This window comes from Plectropomus leopardus, chromosome 2, assembly GCF_026936395.1.
Source record: "Plectropomus leopardus strain MGB_pleo_1.0 chromosome 2, ASM2693639v1, whole genome shotgun sequence".
In the NCBI taxonomy this organism is placed as follows: Eukaryota; Metazoa; Chordata; class Actinopteri; order Perciformes; family Serranidae; genus Plectropomus; species Plectropomus leopardus.
In genome coordinates, this window is record NC_142177.1 from 33,077,533 (window position 1) to 33,105,488 (window position 27,956).

The 27,956-nt window shown below is 39.5% G+C and overlaps 1 protein-coding gene across 1 annotated transcript; it reads left to right on the forward strand.

The window, feature by feature from the left end:
• On the forward strand, positions 1-27,741 carry lrig2 (leucine-rich repeats and immunoglobulin-like domains 2). Its single transcript, XM_042509043.2, has 18 exons — positions 1-683; positions 2,818-2,892; positions 3,727-3,861; positions 4,299-4,442; positions 5,561-5,704; positions 6,688-6,831; positions 7,171-7,314; positions 10,221-10,301; positions 11,837-11,908; positions 12,120-12,188; positions 14,556-14,719; positions 16,603-16,914; positions 17,124-17,405; positions 18,189-18,629; positions 18,782-18,934; positions 19,921-20,061; positions 20,997-21,266; positions 23,705-27,741. The coding sequence occupies exons 1-18, from the start codon at positions 496-498 to the stop codon at positions 23,935-23,937; spliced, it is 3,192 nt and encodes a 1,063-aa protein (XP_042364977.2). The 5' UTR covers positions 1-495; the 3' UTR covers positions 23,938-27,741.
• The last annotated feature ends 215 nt before the right edge of the window (positions 27,742-27,956 follow it).

The window sequence follows — 27,956 nt, forward strand, 5'->3', positions numbered from 1 at the left end:
AAGATATTCTATGTCATCAACTCAAGGCGCTTTGTTGTTCTTGCGGGACAGAAAGACGGAGAATATTTGTTGTAAACAACCCACATGAAGTAATTATACTATTTCATATCGTCCGGTGTAATCAAACGCTAACCAAGCGTGGAGTTTAACCGATGTCGTGTGGTTAAAAGTGGCGTATTTGTGGGACCGAATCAGCTCAGCGTTGAGCTAGCATTAGCTTCCCCGGGAGGGTGTCCACTGTCCGGATTGGAGCGGAAGGAATTCCAGGCTCTGGGAAGAAGGGGAGAAATCTCTGCTGGGATGCTTCACGCAAGTTGGGAAAATATGTATTTTAAGGTCCCGCCTGGAGTCATGACACTATCAACCAAAAGCGTGTCTTCTTTTGACTGATATCAAATCGCAGGGACGATTTGATGGTGGTTTTGTAACAGTTAACGTGCCAGTTTAGCGAGTTAGCCACGTAGCTACGTAGCCCTCAGTAGGAAGACATTTAAAATGGCGGAGGGTTGGCCCATTCCTTCGGCCCTTGTCTTCATGCTGCTGAGTTTGACTGCCTGGGCTCTGGAGTCTTGTCCCGCTCCTTGCTCGTGTACTAAAGGACAAGATGGGGTCCAAGTTCTGGACTGCAACAGAAAAAGGCTGTCCACGGCTCCTGTGGACACACCAGATGAGATAACACAAGTGTGAGTAGCAAACCGGTTAGATGCTAATAAGTTTGTCCTGAATGCTCTGCACTGATTTGTTGCTCAACCAAGAGGTGAGCCACAACATACAAAGAAACCACATTTAGATGTCTTCTAGACACTTGACTCCAAATGTCTATGTGATATGGTTTGTTTCAGGACATGACTTTTGGTTTATTTCCTTATTATATCAACAAAAGCATCACTGGGACATTTAAAAAGAATAATAATCACATCCAAACTCATTTATCCAGTACTGTACTGGGCAGTGGTGGATAAAGTACCTGAAAGCCACATTTAAGTAAAAATAGGCTACAGAAATCTTACCAGAAAATAACTTTGGTAGAGGTTTAATTCACCTATTAGCATATTGATCTGGTAAAAGACTTGAAGTTTCTGATATAAGGATGCACAGTATTTGACTTTTGCTGATTTGGCCGATAACCGATTTCAATGGTGATCTTTTTCATATATCTACTTTATTCATTGTGTAATTTAAGGGATCATTAAGTCTTTCAGTAGTGGAATTAACATCATATTATGCATGCTCTTATCATGATGGCCCACCAGCAGATGGGGGCATATAAATGCAATACTTTTCAGTGTATAAAATATTTATTCATTGTTATTCAAATAAGAAGAGTCCTTCAACTTAGGGTTCATGTTTTGTACATGTTCGCTTTTTTTCACATTTTATTTGTGAATCAGCAGAAATCAGCATGTTGGTCAATTCCAGTATGTCATTTCAAAGCCAAGAGCTGCCACAACCAATGATGTGCTGACATTATCCGCATCCATAATATGATTTTTACTGTACTTCAGAATGAAAAGTGATTTTACATGTACTAAAGTATTCAAAATTTAAGTCAGTTCTGGTAGCGAAGAGGCAATTATTCAGAATTATGAAATTTACTTCGTCTGAACATACAGTACTGTAAAAATGGCGTGTACGTTACACTTGAAGAAAAACACGGTCTTTCATACAACGTAAATGATTTAAAGATCAAAATCCAGTTTTACCATCCCTCCCACTCCTTCACTAATCTACCCTACCTTCCCTCTCTATTTTGTAGTAAGTAACTAAAATGCTTAGGAAACAATTAGTGTAGTAAAAGCATATATTTTATGTAGGGAATGTAGAGGAGTAAAAGTGAAAGTTGACAGAAATATAAAAACTCAAGTAAAGTACAGAAACTCCAAAAAATACTCAAGTATTGTAATGGCGTATTATTACTTGGTGACATTACTCCACTGGTACTGGGATATGAATCTGACACATATACATTGCGTTGTCTGTTTATTAGGTGCACTTTGCTAAAAGCAATGTAGTCTATAAATAATGAATGAATGCAACCTTCACAAAGGTTATAATGTTCAGTTTTTGTTTAAAGTAGTCTACAAAGGTGTTTTCTCATGTTTATGGTCACTTTTGGAAGTCATAATTCGTGCTGCCATTGATTTATTTGTATTGCATTCTTTACAATATTTTGACATTAATCTATATAATACAAAAACTCGCTCAATGCAATATTCAAGTAAATTTTATTTATAAAGCCCATTATCACAAATCACAGTTTGCCTCAGACGGCTTTACAGCATACGACATCCCTCTGTCCGTAGACCCTCACAGAGACTAAGGAAAAAGTCATCCAAAGAAACCCTATAACGGGGGGGGCAGAAAGGGACTGAAGAGGGAGCCCTCTTCCAGGATGGACAGATGTGCAATAGATGTCGTAAAGAACAGTAAAAGTACTGTAGTTGGAAAAGTGATACATAGAAAAGAGAGGGTGAGAGAGGGGAGGGGGGTATGCACAGCAACAATAATAGTAACAGTACCATTACATATAAAATGTGTCTGTTAATGATGCTCTGTATTCATGTTAATGCGTATTTTCAAAGATAATTTTTATTGTTTAGAATATTCAGAGAATTATCTCTAGTTCAGCTCAGTTTTATACACAATGTGTAATTGGGGGTCCCTGCTTCGTCTCTCCTTCAACTAAGGGGCCCTTGGCCTGAAAAACTTTGAAGACTCTTGTAATGACTGTTTTGGAAGATGTTGGACAATCCAGGATTTAAATTATGTAAAGGTCTTTTCAATATGACACTAATGCTATGTTGTATTTTATTTCAGCACCATGAATCACAATGAGCTGACGGTTCTTCCTTTTTTTGGAGATGTTTCCTCAAATATCACGTCGCTGTCATTGTAAGTATAGAATCCCCTTCGGGTTTTCTAGCCTCTCCTGTCCCTCCTAAAGCAAATACACAAAATAAGCCTTGAGTTTGTTGATGTAAATGTACGCTGCCTTTAGGGCTTTCTCTCTTTATGTGCTTCCCCTCAAGAAAAAAAGACTGTTAAATGTTTCTTTTTGTTGTTATTGCAAAAAATAAACTGTCTCTCTTCTGAAGGACTGCATGATTAACTGAAAGTTTTCAAAATCGCAATATAGCCATGTGCAGTATCCAATCGCAGGAGCTGTAATTTTTTGATTAAGGTCATATGTGTCCCAACATACTGTTAAAACTTGAGCATTGTTATGCTACAACAGTGTGTGGGTTAAATATTGTTTGTATTTTTCTATTTATGTGCGTTCATGTGAAAAGTGTGGGAAACAAGACCAATTTCAGAATTAAATCTATTAATAAAGTGAAATCTGATCTAATCTGTGAAGATGCCCTGGCCTACAAACCATATATTAATATTATTTTTTTTCTGGTGAAAGTAAAATGCAAAAATTACCAGTCCCACTAAGATCACAACTAATATTGCCATCAATATCTGTCAAAATAATTGTCAAATGATTAAAAAAAAATTTGGTTTGTTTCTCTTCTGCTTTGCGTGTTGTGCTGCCCTAATTTTTTGTAAACTTAGACCCTTTTGGAATAATTGGAAATTTTTAAGCTTTTGATGCCTTATAGCGTTGTATATATTCAAATATACTAAAACCAAAACATTGGTATTGTGCCTTAAGGATTCTTCCCTCATGTTAGTAGTAATCAGTGTCATTACATTACCTGTCATATTTTTTCTATGATTCAGAGTCCACAATCGGATCTCAGAGCTCTCGATGCATCAGCTGCAGCCATACGTTTCCTTGGAGACACTGGACCTGACATCCAACTCCATCTCCGAGCTCAAAGTTGGATCCTTCCCCTCCATGCAGCTGAAATATCTGTATGTAATCACTTTTATTTTACAGATTCTTTTTTTCTTCATCAAGAAAGTTTCTGACAATTGCCTACAATCATAGCCTGACAATACAATCACAGTCTGCACAATACTGCACAAAAACCTCATTTTAATAAAAGAAAGTAAGTAAGATGACATACCAGTTATGGCTTTACAAAGAATTACAGAGCACATATTGAAGCAAAGTATTACTATTGAAGCCAAGACATGTAGAGTGTTTTTATCAAGTCAGAGTAAAAAAAAACAACAACAAAAAAAAACCTTATTTTGATCAGTTTGTTGCTGGTCAGAAAGCGTCTTTTTGTGGACCAGCTGGCTCTGTGCTGCCTCCTCTTGTGGATATTCATTTATAACTATAAAGCAGGCGGCCTTGTCCTTGCTGATTGTGTCTCTTATTTTTCTTCTCTTTCTTTTTCTCAAAGGAATTTGAGTAATAACAAGATCAGCATCCTCGAGCCCGGCTGCTTTGAAAACATCTCCAGCTCCCTGCTGGTGCTGAGGCTGAACAGGAACAGATTAGCTGTGCTGCCATCCAAAGTCTTCAAACTTCCACAGCTTCAGTTCCTGTAAGTATCACATGATGTGTTTTTTGGTGCAAAACTGAAATAATTTGTCAGTTGATAGTTGGAAGACAAATGTGGGGATTTTAATTCTGTTCTGTAACGACTCGTACATAAGTAGCTTCAGCACTGCCTCACAGCAAGAGGGTCCCCCGTTCGAATCCAGGTTGGGGCAAGGTTCAGACCCTGGGCGGGGGGGCCCCTCTGTGCAGAGTTTGCATTTTCTCCAACGTCCGTAGGGGTTCTGTCTGGGTTCTCCGGCTTCCTCCCACAATCCAAAGACATGCATGTCAGGTTATTTGGTGACTCTAAATTAGAGCTGGGGCGATGGGTCGCTGTAATTGCCGTAATCGATTACGTGAATACGTCGATTCACGTATCATATGTCAACGCGTCGCACTGTTTCACACAGCGCATGTAATGAGAGCGTGAGCGGTGCCGGGCGTGTTGTTTTTTGTTTCGGCACTCTTGTATCAAGTCAGAGCGTGCACGCTGCTCGCCCAACGCTTGTCAGGCGCTTCTGAGCTGCATGTCAGCTGCAGCACATCTAGAGAAACGGTGGCTCATCGTTTTTTTAAGCGTGACGCTCGCGTTTGTTGACTCTATACCATTTTATAAGGCAAAAGTTAAAGTCTCTCTGTCACAGAGATGAGAAAATACAAAGATGTTTGGTTTACCTCAACTTCCTTGCTTCCCTTTCAAAACAAAAGCTGTCTGACTGTGTGTCTGTGGACAGAATGCCATCAGTTGCTGATACTATGCATTTTATTTTGAATTACCAGTTAAGACTGGGTTATTTTTTGTTGGAGAATAATGACCTGCAGTGTATGACACGTTTAAAAATGTCATTTTTAATATTTATTGAGTAATAAGTTAGATCACTTAAAAAAATTATCGATAGATTAATCAATAAAAAACGAATCGGTTGGCAACCTGTCCAGGGTGTACCCCGCCTCTCACCCAATGACAGCTGGGATAACCCCCCACTGCGCCACCCTTATGAGGATAAGCTGTTACAGAAAATGAATGAATGAATGAAAAAGGAATTAAATTCAGCTCAAGTTTGTTTTGCTCTAGATGTACTCAGTTGATGAAAGCTGGTCTCTTTCTTGCTGTCATTTTAGTGAAATGAAGCGTAACAAGATCAAGATAGTGGACAGTTTGACATTTAAAGGAATGGACTCGCTGAGGTCACTGAAGATGCAGAGGAACAGCATCACTAAGCTCATGGATGGAGCCTTTTTTGGACTAAACAACATGGAAGAACTGTAAGTACAGTGTTGCAGTTTTTTATGAAATAAAAGCCTCAATAGCATGAACTAACAAACTCACTCGCTGACAATGAAGAATTTCTTGTCTTTCACCGCCCAAACAGCAGCATTATCGACTGTTCAGATCAAAAATACATGTAACTGTCCATACTTTTCTACGCTTTCATCCTGGCAGCAGGATAATTAAAGGGGTTCTTCACAAGATAGATATAAACAATGTCAAAATGAAGCAATGACAGGAACTTTAAAGAAAAAAATCCCATTGAGTTTCAAAACCTCCTTTTCAAGGTTGTCTGGGCTTAGACAGCAGCATGACAAATTTGACATGAAAGAACAAACAGATTCAGAAGAGCACAACAGCAAGATGTTAAAAATAAACAGCATGAAGATTTTACAAACAAAAACAAACAAAAGACCTAAAACAGCGAATTTACAACAAACAACTAAAATTAGCAGTGTTTTGTAGCCAGACAAGTGTAGTCATTTGTTTAAAAAAAGAAAAGAAAAAAAGGAAGCTGATTTTAGTGATAGGAATACTATGGGGGGTGCTGTAAATTAATTGCAAGTGCCCTAAACTTGCAGTTTGTTCACATATCTTTGTTTTTCTTCTTGGGCGAGGTGATCCAAATATTCTGAAATTGACAGGTTTGTGCTACAGTTCGATGGCATTTCCTTAATGGCGTTGGCCACCATGTTGGAAATTTGTTTTGCCCTTCAACTATGGATATGTAGCCCATACAACCCCACTTCAAAAAACTGAAACTATGCCTTTAAGCAGTGTATGCAATTGTGGAACAGTAAAGTGTAAAACCTTTAAAAGTAGCTATAAAGAGCACAAATATACTCTGTATTTTTTCTGCATCTTGTGTTGACTGTTCATGCCATGATCTTTCTGGCAGTTTTGTTAATGAAATAAAACAATTTATGCATTTTCAGTACTTTTTGTTAATGTCATTTTGTTAACTCCATCTGTGTCTCAGAGAGCTGGAGCACAACAACCTGACTGAGGTCAACAAAGGCTGGCTGTATGGACTCCGCATGCTGCGTATCCTACGGGTCAGCCAGAATGCTGTCGGCATCATCCGACCAGACGCCTGGGAGTTTTGCCAAAAGCTGGAGGAACTGTGAGTGTGTTTGCTTCAAAGCTAAAATCCCCACGCAGCTAAGAGTCCCCACTTACTTCCATCAGCCCCGGGGCTCTGAAATTCATTCTGTGTGCTCTGAGGAGTTACTGTTATCTTGCTGCGCTACTTTTGGGTGGCTGGAGCTGATTCAATGCTATCTTGCCTGCGGTGGATGTATTGCATATGGGTTTTTTTTGTTGTTTTTTTTAAACAATTTTGTGAAAATGCGTCATTTTAGATAATCATTCTTTTATGTGGAGATAAATTAACCTACAAAACTGGTGTTAAATAAGGAAACTTTGAGCTAATCTCGCTTATGTTTGTGGTTGTTTTTTGCAGAGACTTGTCCTTCAATCATCTCACGAGACTTGAGGAGACGGCGTTCGTAGGATTAGGTCTCCTGGAGAGCCTGAACCTCGGAGAAAACTCCATCAGCCATTTGGGAGAGGGAGTGTTCAGTGGCCTGGCAAGCCTGCGCACCCTGTAAGTTCCTCGCCTCAAATAAATCTTCCCAAATTATGTGTTACCATTTTGATCTAACAGGTGTGTTTAAGTGGAGTTTGTGTAATATAACCCTCCTGACATGTTCTTGGCTCTGTGCATTCTCATGAAGGCTGCTCACTACAGTAGGTCTGTGGTTTGTTTCACTCTTCATGTGTAGTTCTAGTGTTGTCTTGAATACATTTCCCAAGTAATCCAAAGTAGTTTAGAGAAATAAAAGTAGAGAATGCCAGCGTTTCAAGTCTGCATCCTCTGATACAGTCTTTGTTGTGTTCTGATTCTGCTTGTCATTAGTCATCTGTTTAGTCTTAGATCAAACCACCCAATGTGTTATTTCCGTAGAATCCTGTTCTCTTGCTTTTGTGTCTTCTGTCCTGCCGTTCACTGTCGGCATCATGCTGATTTCAGATGAGTTGATGAGAAATGTGAAAAATCTACAGTAGAGCTCTGCTCATTCTCAGGAGAAGCAAACATAGGTGTCTTCATTTGAAATTTTAAAGCAGTGAGAGCTTCATCACCACGTGGAAATGCATGCAAAACTCTTGCACTATATGTAAAACACGTTATCTTTGTGATATGGAATGGTATTATTACATCATAAAAAGTAGATCAGCTGTAAGTCTTTTTTTTCTAATATTACAAGTGGGTTTTTTTCCACAGTGCTTAAGCTAAATGAAAAAAAAAATACTTTGCTGCTAAGTTTTGGTATATTATTGGGCGTGAGAGCGGGACTTAGCTCCTTCACACACAGTGGCAGGGCTACTGACTCCTGGGGAAACACTGTTCACTTTTCCCTTAGTGAAGCCTCTGGCAACAAAGATTTGAATGAGTGCTAACATTAGCTTGACTGCCTCCCGTGCTTCATGGTGGTCCTGAGGCAGCATCTGATGTTTCTACATAAAGCCAGCCATCACGTGCATCCCCAGCAGCTGCTATGAAAGTTAAAGTGCTCCGGTACTCTGACCTGTAAATGCAGTGAAACAGCCCAGTGCACACGACTGTGTCCACTTTTAACAATAAGGTGTTTTTTTAAAATAAGACAGGGGTCCCATGGTCATGAAAAACATGGAAAAGTCATGGAATTTCACAATGGCATTTTCCAGGCCTGGAAAAAATCACGGAAGTAGAAAAAAAATCTTTTTGGAATTTTTTGAAATCTTAGGCAATTTTGTTACATATATTGACACTGTTACACTAATCTTCCTCAGATAACCTTCCATGTAATGTAAGATAAAGGCAAATTTATTGGGGGTTTTTTGCTGTCAGCGTCATGTTGCTCAAATATGTGTATATGTGTGTTTCATATACCATCATATACATTATTTCATTTTATCCCTGCATTCCAATTCTCCCTCCAGGTATGCCAGCTAGCTGAAATATATTTTTTGTTTGTTTTGTAATTTTGGATCCTTGAAAAATCATATAAAAATTTATCTGTGAAAATATGTGGGAACCCTGATTGGATTATATTCACAGGAAATATAATAGGCTTTATCCGTGTCCCTTATAAATTAAGAAATCAAACTAAGTTGTGGGGGGTTATTACTTTACTCTTTGATGTTGGGTGACTGGGAAAAAAATCCTGAAAATGAATGTTATTGTTGGACCCTGCAGTCATGTGAATGAGGCCCTCTGAATGTGTTGCATAAAATTAATTGATATTAATTGAATTTTGAAGATGTTATGATTTTATCATTATTTTATTCATCCAACACATAATTAGACACTCTTGCAGATAACAAAATGTAAACGGAAAACACTGAATTTAGGAAAAAATTTAACTGAATCTTAACTGAAAATTTAACCAGTCCATGCCTTTCTTGTGAACAATGTAGTGTATGGAGGGTTGTCGTAATTCTGTGTGGGGAAGAGAGCTGACTGAGCCAGAGGCTGAGAGGTGAAGGCTGATAAAATCTTTTTTTCAGTGTGGGTAGACCAAAACCCCTTCTGGTCTGGGATTTGAGTTTGTTTGCTTTTTAATACTTTATCAAGCAGGGATGAAATAATATCAACATTTAATATGCTCAACATTTCAGTGCCTACTGAGCATATCAACAAATAACTCAGCAGCTCTGGCGTTGTCGGGGGAAATGGGATTATGTTTTCTTGGGTGTTGAATATCATTAAATATTGTGCACTGCTCTGTTATGGGAGTTATGTTTTGCAACAACGTCCTCCTACATGAATGCATTCCACATCAGTGCTACAAAATGCATTACTTGGTACAACAGTGGTATAAGTCTGCTATTTCTACCTCTATCCAGTTACAAAAATGCATGTAGTTGGAGAATAATAGACAACAGATGTGGCTAATATTACACCTCCACAAAAACCTTGAAAACACCAAAGACTAAGACTCTGAATGTCAGCCTAATTGAGCATCTTCTTCACACCTGCGCTGTAAGAAGTGTGGAAGAAAAGAGGAAGTTGTGAGCTCATTATTTGCCACGCAGACTTCTGTGTAAGCCACCGAGAATCGAGAAAGGGGTCATATTTTGGAGTTCGACCATCCTGGGAGCTTTCATGGGAGAGGGGAATTGGAGAGTGCTGAAGTTCTTTCAAAGGTGGCCAGGCATGAGGAAAGACAGACAAAAGAGCCCATGACCCATCCTGTAAACACAAGGCCTCGCTGTATTTCCAAGGGACCCATGAACTGTCCCAGTGCTAAACAGAGCCAATTAATTTCCCCTCATCAGAAAAGCAGGGGGCAGCGAACTGTAACACACAGTGGAAGTACGGTGTCTCAGATTGTTAGTCTTCTGACTGAGAGTCAGCGCCACTGACAGCCGCAGTGGAGATAATGTGTCCTCCCTTTGCAGGATGAGTCATCAAATCTTTAGTCTTTAAGGGGTTTGTTTAATTCTAACATGTGACTCTTTGTTTTTCAGAGATATCCGCAATAATGAAATCTCCTGGGCCATCGAAGACTCCGTTGGTGTGTTTGATGGAATGAAGAAGCTGAACACACTGTGAGGACTCTCAGATTATTCACATACATAGATAGATGAGATTATTGATAGATTTTCATTGAATATATGCTCCAAATTAAATCGCATTTAGACAAATGCAGCAGGGTAATTTTATAATCTGTATCAGAGTTTCAGAGATTTGGATGTATTCTACTTAAATGGTGAGAAGTGCTTCCTGATACTGGTAAGCTTTATTCAGATAGGTCTGTTTGAACTTAACAGGTTTTATTTTGCTGTGAAATTGCAACTGTGTAGTTTAGTCGAACTTGCATTGAAAGGCTGATGAAATGCCTCAACATGGCCTTTTAAAGCTGTAGTTGGTAATTTGTTGTCATATTTTCTTAAAATGACATTACATCCATACAGTGAAACAGATGCTGCAATCTGTTGCAAGTCAGAAGTCGATAATTTCAACTCTGTATTACTGATTTCCAATTTTAAATGCCTCCCAGTGCATCTGTTTGGGAAGCAAACAGATGTCTGTTTGTCAAGTCTCTGAGATTCAGAACCATTTACAGAGGACTAATATCAATTACGCCAGTGGCATTAGTGAAGAGAAATGGCGTAGTCTTGCCTGTCTTTGCTCATTAAATTAATGTACAACAGCTCAAAATTGTGTAAAAGAGTGCTGAGTGTGATAGTGTGAACCATCACAGTCAACAGCATAAAGTTGTTTGTGCTTCAGAAGTCTTTGCGGACATGCATATGTCCGTCCAAACTAATGCATACCTCAAATGAATAGAAATGGCAGCTACAACGTTAACAACACATTTCACAACACAAATGCTACATAAAACACTACATAAAGTAAAGTAAATGATGAAAACATCATTCTGACCGGTTCACATGTGCACTGACATTTTGCTGTGATGTCAGATACGTTATGTCCGCGAAGTGGGCCAGATAGTTCTTGCCTAAGTTTCTGACTTGGAATTCTGACTTGAAGGTACTTTTCCGTGTTGGATGTTGTTTTTCTGTTTCTGAGTTCCGAGTACAGTGAATTTCATCATGTGGGGGATGCTTCTTTGGGCTCTACTTTTTCCAACATGGTGGTTGGGTCATAATCTTTTTCATTGCAACAGTGCACTAAAATATGTTTAAGGAAACAACTGTAGACAGTGTGGTATCAGAATCGGAATTCATAATTGTTCTGCGCTGCCTAGTTTGATAGTTTGACTGCAGTTTACGAATAGTGATTGATATGATTGACAGCGGCATTAGAGGCTCCTCTGCTCTGATTGGTTGTTTTTGCTCACTTTCTTTTTTGCTCAAATTCTAGCAAATGCCATGACAAGCACTACGAGGAGAAGGAGGAGGAGGAATATTTTTTTCACAAAATATCTGTCTTATGCACTGCTCTCAGAACATTGTAGTAGTTTCAGCAAATCTAACAAAAAGTTACCTACTACAGCTTTCACAAAAGCTGCTGACTCAGTGGTTCCAGTGTGCAATAACATGTTACCCCAGAGCAGCTGTTATGGCAACAATTTTAAATGCACACCATATTAAAAATTGTGTTTATATTTTATTTTCAGAATCATACAGCGGAACAAAATCAAATCAATCACCAAGAAAGCGTTCGAGGGCCTGGAAGAGCTGGAGCACCTGTGAGTAAAGCCACTGCACACCCTTCTTTCTCTGCACAGTCACACTTGTGTCTCAGAAGGATCTCTTGTTATTGTTGAATGATTAAAGATAGCAGAAGCCTTTTTTTTTTTTTTTACCACTGTGCTGCTGTTGTTGTCTTACGCCTGTGAAATGGGATGCCATTTTGATCACATTAGGTGTGTCTAATCCATATTTCTGTCCACTCTGCAGGGACCTCAGCAAGAATGGCATCATGTCGATACACCCCGAGGCGTTGTCCCATATAAAGCTCAAAGTGTTGTGAGTAGACACTAAATGAATCTTAAAGCTCTCATAAGCACATTTGGAAGCCAGCCTTACCCGGTGTTATTATTGTTTCTTTGCCTAATTTAACAACATTGCTTTCATCAAAAAGGAATTATAATGATTAAGTGATGTTCCAATTAAATGACATAATGCGCATTTTAAATTGCTGTTATGTAGTTGTATGAAGGAGATGAATTGTGACAAACTGTTGGACTGCTATAGCTTTAGCAATGAATGCATGGGAGCACAGTAACTTAACTTTAAAGTCTTTCAGCTCATTTTTTGGTGGCTGCCTGTAAAAATGTGTGTAATTGCTGAGTAATTAGATTGCTGTCTTATCCAAACTGTATTATTTATGGCTCAGTTAGACAAGCAGAGATTTTTGATTTAGATTTAAAGTCCTGTCATAGACTGTATAAAATGTAGCTATTGAGACGTCACCCACTGGTTTGCGGACAGAATTGACCATATTTGGACAAGAGTTTGGAACGGTGGAGGAGCGAGTGGTGGATCTGAGTCATTTGCCCATTTTACACAGAGATTGCGCTATAGGGCCACAACAAAGTCCCTTTTTTGCACCGCCTTCGCGTTTTTACACAGAACCAAACAGCAACGGCATCATGCAGCTTCAGCGTGTGATTTTAGAAAGAATGCCAGCACCCTGGAAGCAAAAGAGGCGTGACGGGCGTGACATTTAACACAACCGTGTCTGCCTTGAGTAACAATTGTGTCTGCAGTGCTTTATGAAAAAATGATCATTTACTGTCTCTGTTATTTGGCAGCTGAACTCGTCCTCTGCTCGGAGGGTTGGGAGCTCCCTCATCTCATTGTTTCACCATTTACGGCTGCTGGTTTTCTTCTTTAAATTAGCAGCTAATTGCTAACAGCTGCTTTTGAAATCTCCCATGGTGTGGTCGCCAACATAATGCTTCATCAAAATGTCACACCTGCTCACCCATGGTCACGACTTCTCATTTTTATGTTTCCCGGCTCAGAGCTGAGACAACTCTCTCCTCCATTTCCGCTGTCATACATATACAGAACAGCAAGGCGACATAACGGTGTGATATTTATGCCGTGAACATGCAGTGTAAAAGTGGCTATAGACTGTGGTGACCCCTCGCAGATAGCATGTCAATCTAAGTGTCCACACCCGTATTTATGCACCTTTAGCTTTAAAGGGATAGTCAACACAAAAATGAAAATGTAATGTGTTAAAATTCAGTCATTATCTACTCACCCTTGTACTGATAAAAAGTTGGCACAAGGGTGGGGGTTGGTTGGTTGGGTGAGGATTTTGCCTCTGGAATCTGCCTCAAGTGGCCATTCAAAGTATTCCAGTTTTTTTCACCTCTGCATTGACTCAGTGGGGTTTTTTTTTAGCCCTGGAGGTTGCCACTTGTCTCTTTCCTACAAGGAAAACAGTGGAAATGTTAAGTGTCTTGCCTTTTTGTGGTTTTTAGGAGTGCCTCTCAAGCAGTGGCTAACGAAATGCTCCAGCAGCTGTCAAACTCAGAAAATGTATCATGACAGCAGTCATATCCTGTTATTAATTAGTCTGCTGCTTTAATAGAATATAGCACTGTTTGCTTGGAGAGTTGATGAAGTGGCTTTGCGTGATAACTCAGCGAGAGGAACATAATGGTTACACCTTCGTAATTAAGATTTATTTCAGGATTAAGTGTACCAAGACAAGTTTCCGGAGGCGTTTTAAGCAGAGAATCCAATCTCCTGTCTTTATTAAGATTATTTAAAGGTTGCTTTACACCTGTAATTCAGTTCCCATGCTTGATTGACTTTTTATTTTGTCTCCTGCTGACTGGTTTGAAAATGAGAAGCCTGATGCACCACTTGGATAGTGGTTAAGCTTTTAAGATTGTTAAATGATGCCTGTTGTCCGTGTTGTGTTTGTGTTTTTGTTGTAGACTGAGGTTGTATTTTTTGTGTGTCTGAACTGAGACAATTGCTTAGTTTTATCAATAACACATTTTTAGCAAGAATACACACTTTGTTACAGATCAGCCAGAGCTCTGTTTACTTGATGTTTGATGTAGTACAAAAGCAGCTACTGTTGCGTGCTCACAGTCACGCAGTTAACACAAGCAACACTGGATATGTTGTCAGAATAGATAAAGGTAGGCAAATTGAACCTTCATTTCAAGCAAGTAAATGCAATTTTGTTTTCCTGAAAGGGTTGATCACAAATCACTTTTTGAAATGTTTAACAAATCCTGGAAGTCCCAAATTCATATTCATTTGTTCAGTGGGTTCATCTGATTTTATCTCTACAGCAGATTGATGATTCTAACTAATTTACAATGACTCACCTCACACTTTTTTGATTACCTTCCTTGTTCTCAGCATCCTGAACACGAGCAGCCTGCTGTGTGACTGCCACATGCAGTGGCTGGGGCCGTGGCTGACTGACAGCCAGTTCCAGCAGTCTGTCTCAGCTGTCTGTGCTCATCCTGCCAGCCTGCTTGGTCGCAACGTCCTGTCCATCAGCTCTGAAGAGTTTGTTTGTGGTCAGTCCCATTGTCTCTTTTTTAATATTGTTCCAAGTCTGATCTAATGTAGGAACATTTCTGTCAACACACCGAAAAATGTGTGTTGGTTTTGGGATGTTTTGAAATCACTTTAGTGTGTAGTGGATTATTGTAGTACACTGTACATTTCACAACAACAGCGCATTATTTCACTGGAAGTTTTGTTCACAGGTTTCATAAACTTTAATTTCATTAACAGTTATATCAAATATCTGGAAGACTGAGAACTACAGATGTCTGGTCCTCATAGACTGAAATGCTATGCTGACTTTCTACATCGGCACGTTTTATGTTGAACACCAACTAATATTTTCAGGTTTCACATAAGGTGTTTGAAGTTACGTTTTGAGGAGGAAAAATTAAACACTTTGCAAATACTTTTAAAATAGTCCCACTTTTCAAACAAAATACTAAAAAGTTCTTGAAATTTGAATGAACCACATAACGCTGACTTCTACTTTGACCAAAGTGTTGTTCATCGTCATTGTTTATCTCATTTTATGGGAACCAATCAGTACAAAACAAAAATCGTCTGTCCAATATGGTCATAGAAGCCAGTAAGAGAATTGGCATGCAGCAGCTCTCTCTCACAAAGATCTTTTACAGACAAGTTTTGCAGAAGGCTCTGTCAATCTTGTCCATCTCTCATCACCCAATCTTAGTGGACTTCATTCCACTTCCCTCTGGACGGAGATATAGGCTCCCTGGAGCTAGAACAAATAGAAATACATTTTTTTTTGTTCCATGTGCAATCAACATAATTAACTTAGACTTTAAATATTTGGAAATGACTGCGATTACTCCTTTTATTGATATTTCTGTATATTTTAATGACTGGTCAGTTCTTATGGTTGACTGTGCTTGTTCCTTTTATTGACAGTTTTAGATGACTTTAGTCATACTTTTACTGTTAATTGGGATGCCTGTTTGCCTCTGCCTGTTTATTGTATTTTTGAATTGTTTTGTACTGCCGACTGCAGATCAGATTTCCCCTTGAGGGAAAATAAAAGGTCTGAACTGAACTGCACTAATATTTTAACTGCTCAGAATCAGGAGTCACTTAACTTTCTCTTTTTTAAAACTCTGATGCATCACCGTCTTGACATTGGCATACTTTTCGTCTTTTTTCTTCCTTGCCTTTACTTTGATCCACTCATAAAACCTCGGCAAAACTAGCCTTCCTATGTTGGCACTGCAAAACTTAACATAATTCAACTTAGTGAGTCGGCTTTTCACTGTGATTTGTTTTTCTCTCTCTTCATTGGTGTGCTGATGTAATAGCTGTGCTGAAAACTGAAATTAATGCTTAAGTTCCAGCTTTTGGCCTTTTGCTACTTACAGATGTTCCCACTTTAAAGATGTTTTTTCCTGTCTTCATAATCTGTACTCATTTTTGTAAAAAGTTTAAAGTTTTTGTCTGACATCAGGCAAATGTGGCAGGTCTCTCCTTCTCCTGTTAACTGTGTGAATGCAGTCAGTAGTAATTTCAAAGCATGAGAAAATTGCGCATTAAAGTAACGCCATAAGCACCATAGCACTTATGTCATTTAAATACTTTGAGGATTCTTCACAGTTCTGCCTAAAAAAGGTGTGACAAGTAACACTTCACTGAAAAGAGAGACACTGATCGGATCATTTACTCATGTTTAGCAAACATTCAACATTGAAAATTATTAAGTTAATTTGAGTGAAGTCATTGAAAATGAAAAAATACTGCTTGAAAAAGTACTTGGAAGTCCTTGAATTTCATTTGGTAATGTCTGTATGAACACTGAATAATTTCATTTTAAGAGTAAAAAAATATATATTTTCTACCATGGAAAAATTCTGAGTTGAACTCTTCTGTCGCTACTCCTTCACAGATGATTTCCCCAAGCCTCAGATCACAACTCATCCAGAGACGTATGTGGCGCTGCGGGGGAACAACGTGACTCTGAGCTGCGTTGCGTCCAGCAGCAGCGATTCACCAATGACCACAGCTTGGCGGAAGGACGGGGAGGTGCTATATGATGCAGAAGTTCAAAACTACGCCCGGTATCAGGAGGGAGAGCTGATATACACTACTGTGCTTCACCTCCTCAATGTCAACTTCACTGATGAGGGGCGCTACCAGTGTGTGGTCTCCAATCACTTCGGCTCCAACTACTCCAACAGGGCCAAGCTTACTGTCAATGGTGAGGATGTTTGCACTTTGTCAGTGAATGTGATTGATGACTCTCAGTAAGGGGCTCTGTGTTTTTCTCTTGCTCTGCAGTCTTTTATTTTCTTTAAGCTATAAGGTGCTGCTCTTGCCAATACACTGTGAGTGTGGCTCAAAAATGTTAAAACTGTATTTTATATCTGTCCCACCCTTGACCACTCTGTCTATCCTCTTCTCTTTCAGAGCTGCCATCCTTTCTAAAGACTCCCATGGATCTGACAATCCGAACTGGGACGATGGCCAGGCTGGAGTGTGCTGCTGAAGGCCATCCATCACCGCAGATTGCTTGGCAGAAAGATGGAGGCACTGATTTCCCTGCTGCCCGGGAGCGCAGGATGCATGTGATGCCAGATGATGACATCTTCTTTATCGCTAACGTCAAAACAGAAGACATGGGGGTGTACAGCTGTACGGCTCAAAACGCAGCTGGCAGCCTGTCTGCAAACGCTACTCTCACCGTCCTAGGTGAGTCATGCACCTGATCAGCAGAGTACTACTGATGTTTCACTACTGGGTCATCTCAGCTGAGTCACTGCTCAAATTGGTTGCTCATTTATTTCTTAAAGTTGTTACACATCCTTGTTTTTGTGTTTCCAAATCTGCACTTTTAACTAAAGATGGTGTGTATACAAACTTTATTATATCACGTCCTCGGAGAAAGCTTAAAAAAAGCGACGCACAATACAGATTTCTTTTCAGCCAACACAGACAACCAATGCTTCTCATGGCCAATACAGATTTTTGTAATAAAAAAGCAGTTTATAAGCTGTTGTTTATGCACACCAGAGGGTTAGAAAGGCTAAGATATAGTGAGAAAATTTGGATGATTAAATATTCAATAGCTTTGACCTAAACAAATCTAACTGAAATCATCATTGTTAACAAAACAAAAACAAAGAACAGTTCTGTCTCTTCAGATGCTCATTTTTGTAAACTTCCAAAATATGCTTTGTTTTTTTATAGAGCATTTTGTTTAAGAATTCAAATTAAAGTTCCTCAACATTATCAGTAAAACCAGGTATTTCAGCGTGTCGTATCTGTTGCATCACATGGCTAGTGTTATCCAACGATCATTAATGGGTTTAATAAAAGAGTCGTGCCCTTTTGGTGTATGTATATGTGTACATCACATTTCTTTATAACTGTTTCTTGACCTCATGTGTGTCTATTTGTACGGTTTGACATTAATGCCCCTGGGATAATTCTTATTGAATAAAAAAAAAATTAATACAACCGCTTCTCTTCCAGAAACGCCGTCCTTCATGCGGCCGCTGGAAGACAGGACAGTGGCCCGCGGTGAAACTGCTGTACTTCAGTGTATAGCTGGAGGCAGCCCAGCCCCTCGTCTCAACTGGACCAAGGACGACGGGCCTCTGGTGCTCACTGAGCGCCACTTCTTTGCTGCAGCCAACCAGCTCCTTATCATAGTTGATGCTGGGCCTGCCGATGCTGGGAAATACACCTGCATTATGTCTAACACTCTGGGAACAGAACGCGGCCACATCTACCTGAGCGTCTCGCCATCACCCAACTGCGACACCGGCACGGGGTACGACCAGGACGGCTGGACCACCGTGGGCATCGTGGTGATTGTGGTGGTGTGTTGTGTGGTCGGGACCTCGCTGGTCTGGGTGATTGTCATCTATCACATGCGCAGGAAAAGCGAGGACTACAGTATCACCAACACAGGTCAGTAGTTCAGACATATAACCATCAAAATAAATGTTCCTTATTTGAAGCTTCACCCAGTAATGGTGGCTGTTTGGGAACCATGAAATGTGTCTATAGAGTGCGTCACAGAACTCCATTCACTGTAAAAAATGTGTCTCTGTCTGTTCCAGATGAGATGAATTTGCCAGCAGACATCCCCAGCTACCTCTCCTCTCAGGGTACTTTGTCAGAGCCTCAGGAAGGCTACAGTAATTCTGAGGCTGGCAGCCACCAGCAGCTCATGCCTCCTCTCTCCAATGGATATGTCCATAAAGGCACAGATGGTGAGTAATCATCCTTTTAGATTTGATGAATTTCACCATGTTTGACTCAGACATGGTGCTCAGCACATTAATAGACCTCCCTCCACAACACTTGGGCTGGATTTGTCCACATAAGTACCTGAAACATACTGTGAAAGTTTAATTCAAATCAGCCACTAGGGTAGGCATGCCCAAAGTCTGGCCTTGGGGCCAATCATGGCCTTTGGACAGATTTAAAGCGGCCCATGGCTAGTAATTCAAAATATTCTATATGTTGCTCGCCACACAATATGGGTTGATCGAGCAAGATCAATCAGCATTTTTCTGTTTTTATTTCTCATGGCAGGACTGTCATACAGCTGTAGACATGTACCAAGGGAGATGTACGCAGGTAGTACGACTGTGTTTTCATTAGGAGACGATAAACAAGTAAAAAAGGAAGAAAGAAGTGTAGCAGCATCAACAGCAAGGGCTGCAGCTTTCATGAACAATGAACATTTTAATACTTTTTCAGTGGAAGATGAAACAGTCCCGTTTGTCTAATCTGTAAGTGATTTTTTTTTAAAAATTGATGTTAAGTTTTTTTTTTACATTTGATTTAATCCTTTGCAGTTTTCACCTTCAAACTGTTCATGCTGACTTGAACCACAGAATTGCTGCTTGCAGACAATTATGTCATAATCTTGGCATATTAAATGTGGTTTTCTTGTATAGAATATGTTCACAAAATCCTTTATAGTAATCATCTCTGATCTTCTCATACAAGGTGAGGTTATTATTCAACCACAAGATATCAGAGACAAAGATGCACCACGTATGAGTAACTTTTGACATGGAAAAACATTAAAATAAACATCAGTAAATAAAATCCAGCCTCTTAAATTTGCCTTTCAGTACCCAAAGGTTTTGCACACTCCCAGGCCCATTAGGTTCTTGTTCCTGCTTTTGTGTTTTGGATCAGATCCTTGCTGAAATGAGACACTGACTAATTATCATGTGTGTCCCAGGTGTGTGTTATGGAGACACAGGCAGCGAGGTGGACACGGAGGGGAATGGCATGCTGCACTGCAGGGTTGGCTCTTTGTTCACTGGTCGTAGCAGCTTCCACCCTGGAGAGCCGCGAGACGGACTAGCTGGACTCCCCACAGGTTCGTGTCATTTACACCCAAACGGTTATGTTTGTTGTTTTTTTTAAAGGATTACATTTTTTTGGCAGCTTTCATTTTTTTTCTGCCTTTTAAAATTTTTTTTTTTTTCCTGCAGTTTCTATGTGTTTCACAAGACCTTCCAACTTCTCTAGTTTTTATGTAGATGTATTAACATTAAAGTGTAATAAGGTTGGAGGTCTTTCCATCCATATGTATTTATTTTAATGTCCTTTTGATATAATATAATTTAAGTAATTTAAAAAAGAGAAAATGCATTCTAATGTTATTAATCACATCAGGATGCAAGCATCAGTTGCAGCAGTACAAACATAGATTCATGTTATGATGGACCAATATTGTACTCACAAAGACAACAAACAACATTAAACTTGATTTGTAATGCACTTCTCGTACACAAAAGTAGTTCAAAGTGCTGTCACAAAACAAAAACGTCAAAAAAATAAAAATTTACACAACTGCTTAAATATTAAAGATATTTAAAAAAGAGGGGGAAAGTAAAAAAGATATAACACCTTTGTTATTTTGTAACAAAAATAGTATTTTAATTATGTTTTGTATGCAGATCCCCAACAGTGTAAACCAAAAATAAGTTTTGAAATTTTAAGTAAAATTTCAGGTCTCAAAAGGGTTTTGAAAGTGCATGAAAATTGAGAAACAAAGACAAGTTAAGAAATAGTTTCTTTTCTCTATTCTGAAACGAATAAATACAGATCATCATTGTTTTACACATAATAAATATACAGTGAGAATAATCATAAAGTCAAGTGAGAGTACTTGATAGGCCTTTTTCCTGCCACCGTCAACATACATCACACTGACGGAGTCTCAAAATGAAGCCAAGGTCTGAAACAGGCTTTGAAAAACAAACACATTCATAGAAACATTTATTTAAGATGCGTCTTCTTTCTTGGCAGGAACTGCAGGTCCGCTGGTCATCTGCTCTGACTGCTACGACAACGCCAACATCTACTCTCGCACACGGGAGTACTGCCCCTACGCCTACCTTGGGGAGGACGACCCGCTGGACAAGACCCTGCCAGGCCTGAAGGAAAGCTTCAGTGAGCACGCCCAGCACGAGGACACGGCGCTGGAGAGCCTCATTAGTAACCAGGACTCCTCCGTCTTTCTCACCTCTCATGACAAAAGGTTGAGCAGCCACACTCCCCCGGAGCACTACACTAATGGTGAGACCTGAAAAACAGACATTTTACCCAGTAGAGCGAGGTGGTGACACCAGTCTTTGTCTAGGTGCCAACTATCACTCCTTACCTGCTGAGGTGTTTTTTGGTAACATGCTGAAGTTTCACCCTCCTGCAGCTACTGGGAAATAACAAAAAAACAATTTGTAGGACTCTGTAAACATTTTTCTCTACTTTTTGTGGCTGCTATAAATCTGACATGCTCAGGCAGGTTAGCTGTAAGCTCGCAGCTTTATACACGGTACACACAGTGCAGACACTGAGGTCATCGATTTACTGAAGCCATTCTTTTACAGATGAGAGATTTCCCACTGAACTAGTAAACCTAGAAGATTGTATTTAAGATAAGTTTCTATTTACCCCGGAGGGGAAGTTCAGGTGTTGCAGCAGCACACAGACAAATGAGTGCAGAAAAATAGAAAAAAAATCTAATCAAAAATGAGTATAAAGAAAATACAATGTGTGTGTACGTATAGTTGAAGAGTAGAATTAAAAATATGAACTATATAAGAGCAATTAAAGAGAAAGTTATGAGGTTAAGTGACATGATATGAATAATAGCTGCGAATCTATAATATATGTAAATGCTGTACATTACAATAATATATTCTGCAATGAAGAAATTAGACTTGGGTAGTAAAACAGATTATTGTTGTCTTCTTGCCAAGAACACTAAAACATTTAACAGCTCTTTAGGAGTGTGCAGCATAAAAGCTCAACAAATAAAAGTAAATGATGCAAAAAAGAGCAAAAAATATAGAAATATTCAGAGTAGCAAAATCTATACAAAGTCAAGTATTAGAAATGAGACAAATTGCAAGGTTCCACAGTCATGGAAAACCTGGAAATGTCATGGAAATTTCACAATCATGTGAAAAGATTCCTAAGTCTGGAAAAGTCATGGAATTAGGAAAAACCATTGAATGTTGTCTTGTGTAGCAAAATAGTTACAGTAATCAACGTCAAATCATTTTCTTCTCACATTCCATCTCTTCCTTTGTGTATGTGAGCTAGCTGAGATTATGTTTGAGTACAGTTTCTGTCTGATATTTAAAAAAAACACAACTGTTTTTCTCAACTATGGGTCCTTGAAAAGTTATGGAAAAGTTTTGAAACTTTGTCCCTGAATAAGTGACTGAGCAGGGCAGTGGTGGTTAGGTAGCAGCATGTAGGACGGTATGTGCAAAAAACTGCAATGTGCAGTATGATGCCAGTGTAGTGTGTAGCGAATGTGTGCGTAAGGTCGGTGCAGTTATTGTTCACAGCAGTCAGTCTTTTTTAGTCTTTGGCAGTGTTTGTGGGTGCATGTTGTCTGTGGGTGTGTGTGTATGTGGGAGGTTAAACAGAGGTTATATCTCTTGAAAGAAGCTGTTTTTCAGTCTGTTTATTCTGCGTTTTATTGTCCTATACCTTCTTGCAGAGGGGAGGGAGGCAAACAGACAGTGTCCAGGGTGGGATGGATCTTTTGAGATACCGCTGGCTTTGCTTTTTAGTCAGCCGGTATATGTCCTTTAGATGTGGCTGTTCGGTCCCAATGACTCGCTGAGCCGCCCTCTCCACCATTTGTAGATTCTGCCTGTCTTTCCCAGTGTAGTTAACACACCACTGTGCAGCAGATCAATAGTTGTCTGTGTTGATATAACAAAAAAGAATTATAACATATAATGTAGTATATAATGTTGTTTAGTTGAGGTTAGTACTTGGAGGCTAAAACTAACATTCTCTGCTGAGATGAGAAAAACAACTGTGTAAAAGTCAGCTTAGCTAACTCATAAACAAACAAACAAACTGGAAAACTAGCTACTTAAATGTGGTAATAATCAAAAGTATAAGGCAGGCATTTATGTTTTCAGGGTCAGAATCCCTTCAGTTGTGTCACCAAAGAAACACAGAAACAGGAACAGGAAAGGTTGAGTAAAACAGATACATTTGTATTTGCTCATATCTATGACAGATAAAGACATTAAAACTGTAGTATTGAGTCAATGTAATTATCCAAAGACTATTTTCACTATCTGTTTTTACTGAAAACTGCAAGCAATGTGGAAAAAAATGGTGTGACTCTGTTTCTTGATGTGCTGCAGCTGAGCAGTGCTGCGCACGCCGTCAGTGTGGCTGCTCTAACCTGATCACTGACGCCATCATATAGCGTATGAAACATCAGTAAAATTCCAGGAAAGTATGAAAAAACAGATACCCTCCAAGCCTACAATCGACACTTCAAAGTCTAAAGGCTCTCAAGTTACATGGATATAAAACATTGAAAAGCAGCAAATCCTTTGAGAAGCAGGAATCGGATAATACATGGCGATTATGCTTAAGGCGTTTACCAACAGTAAATCTGTGATTGCCAAAAAAACTGTTTAGGAATCTGTTAGTGGAGATAAAATGCATCTAAGTTTTGTGTTTCATCGTCTTTGCAGATTCTCTTAGCAGATCCTTCTGGGGAGAAGGCGAGGACCCGTCCTCGAAACCCCAGCCAGGCGCGTCGCAGCACCCAGTGACAGTACACAGGACGCCACCTCTGCCCTCCGCTGCCGACGGGGCAGAGGAACAGAGTGAAGCAGAGGCGGACTGTTTTCCCAGCCAATGCACACAGGACCACAGAAGTGCCTCTAATAGGACTAACCCTCAGGAGCATGCTGCTCCCACATAGGTCCTTACACTCCACCCACGTTCTGCCTCTGAGTCCTCGTTGCTGCACCCCCCTCCTCCCTTCACCCACTACCTCCAAAGAGACTCCTCACACTCTGCCAAAGATGCTCTCTTGTATGTTTACATTCCCTTTTCACTCAAGAGGACATGCTGACGTTCTCCACTGTGGAGAGGCCGCTGTGTCAGGCCAGAGAAAGGGACCAGTGATTAAACTGACCTCCTCCTTGACGCCTCCACCTCTGCAGGACCCCTGTTCTCTCACATCCTCCACTCTTCTCTGTTCTCTGTCTAGAGAAAGCCATGAATGTATGCTTTAAAGAGCCATGTCGGATGCTGCCGTGAGAGAACGCCAAGACATGGTCGAGTCTTATTCGAGCTCCGTCCCGGCTGCTGTGGGGCTGAAATCTTTTTGCCAGTGCACGTGACACTGGCAGCTTTGTCTCATCATTCCTGGTACAGACACCTGTTGGAGCAGCCTACATGACTTTAGTAGAAATTACAAACCACCTGTTCCAGAGCGGGCAAAATGGCGGTTTAAAGAGATGATAATTGTAGTTCCCTGACCAGCAGTTTGTGGTTGTTAATATAGGAAAGAACATTGAAATGTCCCACATTCCCACAGCCATCCCGACTGACTCAAAGCTATTCTATCTGGTATCTAGTTATGCAAATCCCAGAGACAGTGACACCAAAATGTGGTGTATATTATAAATATATATGAATATATCCTATATCATCTTTATCGGATCTTGTTTCATGTCGATTGCTAATTACTTCATTTTTATGTCTTTGTGATGACAAGCAGTTTGGGGAGAAAGCGTACAGTTGTTTTGCACATGTGACAATCATGGTTTAGCTGGCTATTTTCTAATGGTTGTCTTTCAGATGGCCTTTTTAACAAGCGTTCTCAGTAACCTCGATCAGGTGACATTATGGCTTATATATTACAGTATGCACTGATTTGTCCCTCTCCTTTATCATATCTTACAGGCACTTAATTTAACGGTGGTTAACTTTATTATGCAGTGTGCATGCCGTTTTACATCGTCCTTCCGCTTTTATCTCAAAAAAAGATAATGATCCTACCGCAGATATTGATTAAGCCGAGGTTTTCACTTGGGACTGTGAAAAATGAGAATGTATTGTATTATTTTATACATGTATGTATGTATGTGTACATAAGGCGAGTAATCTATAAAATTCTACGTCTTACTAGTCTGTTTGCAGAGAGGTTTGAGACATAAGCTGCAGTAATTTTAAGACTTTATTGGTCCAGCGTTACCCTGAAGTTTTGATCGATCTGAAAACGTAAATGCCTCTCATGTAAAAGAACGTTTTTTGTGTTTTGTTTTTTTATGAGCAAGTTGGATATCATGAGTTGTCCTTAAAAATCCTCTTGATTATTGCACTTCAGAGTTGCTCAGATGTGATTGGCTTTATTTGGGACTCTCAGATGACTCATCTGTTCAATGTATTTAGCAAATTAAACTCGGTTGCCTCAACTGGTACACCGAGCTAAAATGAATGCAGTTTACTACAGCAGTCCAGCCATGAATCTAAACGTCATAAATGTTCAGTGTTTTGGTTTTTGAGAGAATCTTTATTCAACTGTATGGTCCTTTGGAGGATTTAGTTTGAGTTATATTGACAGGTGCCTTTGTTATTTTGTCCGCTACATCAGTGAGGGTAAGTAACACCTCTCTGGAAAATGTAATACAGTTCTTTTAAAGAATGTTTTTTATGTGCATTTTTGCCTTTAATAGGACAGCTGCGATAGAATTGAAAGGTTGGAGAGAGAGAGGGGGGGGGTGACATGCAGCAAAGGGCCACTGGTTGGAGTCGAACCCCAGCGACCGCAGTCTAAAAAGGGGCACACACTCTACCAGGTGAGCTCGAGGTCTCCCCAGTTCAACAGCAGCACAAACTACAGCCTCCAAAGTGGTCATACAGTTAAATCAACACCTCTCTACAGCTTAAACTAAACATTTTAACTTTCATGAAGTAGGATTCAACATTGTTTTCTTCCATGTGTGCACTCAGAAATCTCTTTATTCATTAGCAGTTTTAAAAAACAACAAAAACTTACCTTAATTGTCAAAAAAAACCAACCCTGTTAACTCACCCCGCTCTCAAACTTGAGGCAAACACGTAGTTGGAGTTTTGGCCACATCCTCTTAACGCCACCAAACTAAACTCCTGTTTCCAGGAAAACTGAAATCCTTTCTCTTTATTCATCGTTCTGTCTCCTGAGTGCACTCCTGAGCTGCTTCCACCATCAACCCTTCAAAAAATGATTTGTTAAATTCTTTTTTTTACCCCTCCTTCAATCTGGCAAGTTGCTAGATTTACTAGCCTAACATGCCTCGGGGCAAATCGTTACTCTTTAGCTCTGAGGAAAGCAGGATTTGTGTAGGACTGTTGTATCAGACTGCTGTAGTTTTAGTTAGCTGTACCTAAAAAAGCAGCGACTGAGAGTTTATCATACTCGTTCTTCATGGACACAATGTCTGACAATGATATTTGAAAGTTTATTTTTGTTATTGTGATTGTTATGTTCATCATGAGTACTGCTACATTCTGCTCTTTTATTTTTGACCAAGAAAGAAAGGGTCATGTTCCTTTTCTCGCTCTTTTTGTAGTGAGAGTTCAAAGATGCTGAATTCAGACACTAAAGTCAATAATGCTGAAAAGTTAATCTGCCGTGCAAATGTGTGATGTTGTAGCTTGATGCTATATTTTCCATGTAATGTCACTAAGTGTAACATGGTCATAAGGGGTGTAAGGACACGTCCATCTAGATAGTCATTCAAATGATCAACATTCCAAAATCTTCGGTGCAAATTGAAAATATCTGTAAATATCATCATCTTTAATATGCCCCTTTATTTTGAAATTACCATAGCATGACCATGCCACCATTTCTGTGCAGACACACGTTCTTGTGAAACATCATAACAATGTTAGCCGCCTTAGCGCCAGAAAGAAGTTGAAGATCAACTCATATTAATCACTGAATTGAATTAAATCAAAATTGTGGCAGACTTTGTTATATCAGCAAATATATCGTTGTCCAAAAAATCGATATAATTATAATTGCTCATCATGTCATAACTTGTGATTTACATCCCTAATGACCACAGAATTATTGTTACTTCTATGTCATCAATTACTAAAAATTGACTACATGTATTGGTACACCTCAGTGGTACGTGCAGATGTGAATTGCATATTATTCTTACTCTCTGATGGATCTAACTCATATTTTGTCGATCATCCGCTTGCCTTTAATGACCAGATCAGCACATTCCGAGCCTCTTCCTCTGAATTCCAAATTACCAAACCCACCTCTAAAAAAACACGACTTTTAACTAGTTCCTCTATATTTTGAAACACTCCCTGCCTCAGTGGAAGCAGATTCTTGTTGTTTCATGTCTTCTGACTGTTGGCCGAGGTCAATTTAATGCCCTCTTTCAGCGACTGAGAAAGTTCAGATGAAAACATGCAGTGATAATTCATCTTAATGGAGCTACATGTTGGGAGGGTTTCATACATCCGCCAACACAGCAAAACATAAGTGCGTTTGTATTGTTTTATTCTCTGAACGTCCTTTATGACTTTATACCAAAGGTTAGCAGTAACTGCTCTGGCAATATCCAATGCTGCTTTTTTTTGTATTGTTGAAGTTTTGCATTTTGTTTTCAGTAGTATTTTTGGACTTTGTTTACTTGTACATTCTGTATAGCATGTCTAAAGAGCCTTTTTGTTACGTAGCCATTACTCTGACATTAAACATGAATTCTGATAATTTGGTTTTCGGGTCATGAATGTCTGCATCAGCACTCCTTTCCGGTAGAAATTGAAATACCTTTAACAGCTATTATGCTGTCAGTATTTTTTTTTTTTTGAATGGTGGTTTTGTCTGTAAAATGTCTACAAAATAGTGGGAAAAAACTCAATGCCTTTTAGTCCGAGGTTACATATTTAAAGTGTTTGGTTTGTCAAAAGCCCAAAGATATTCAG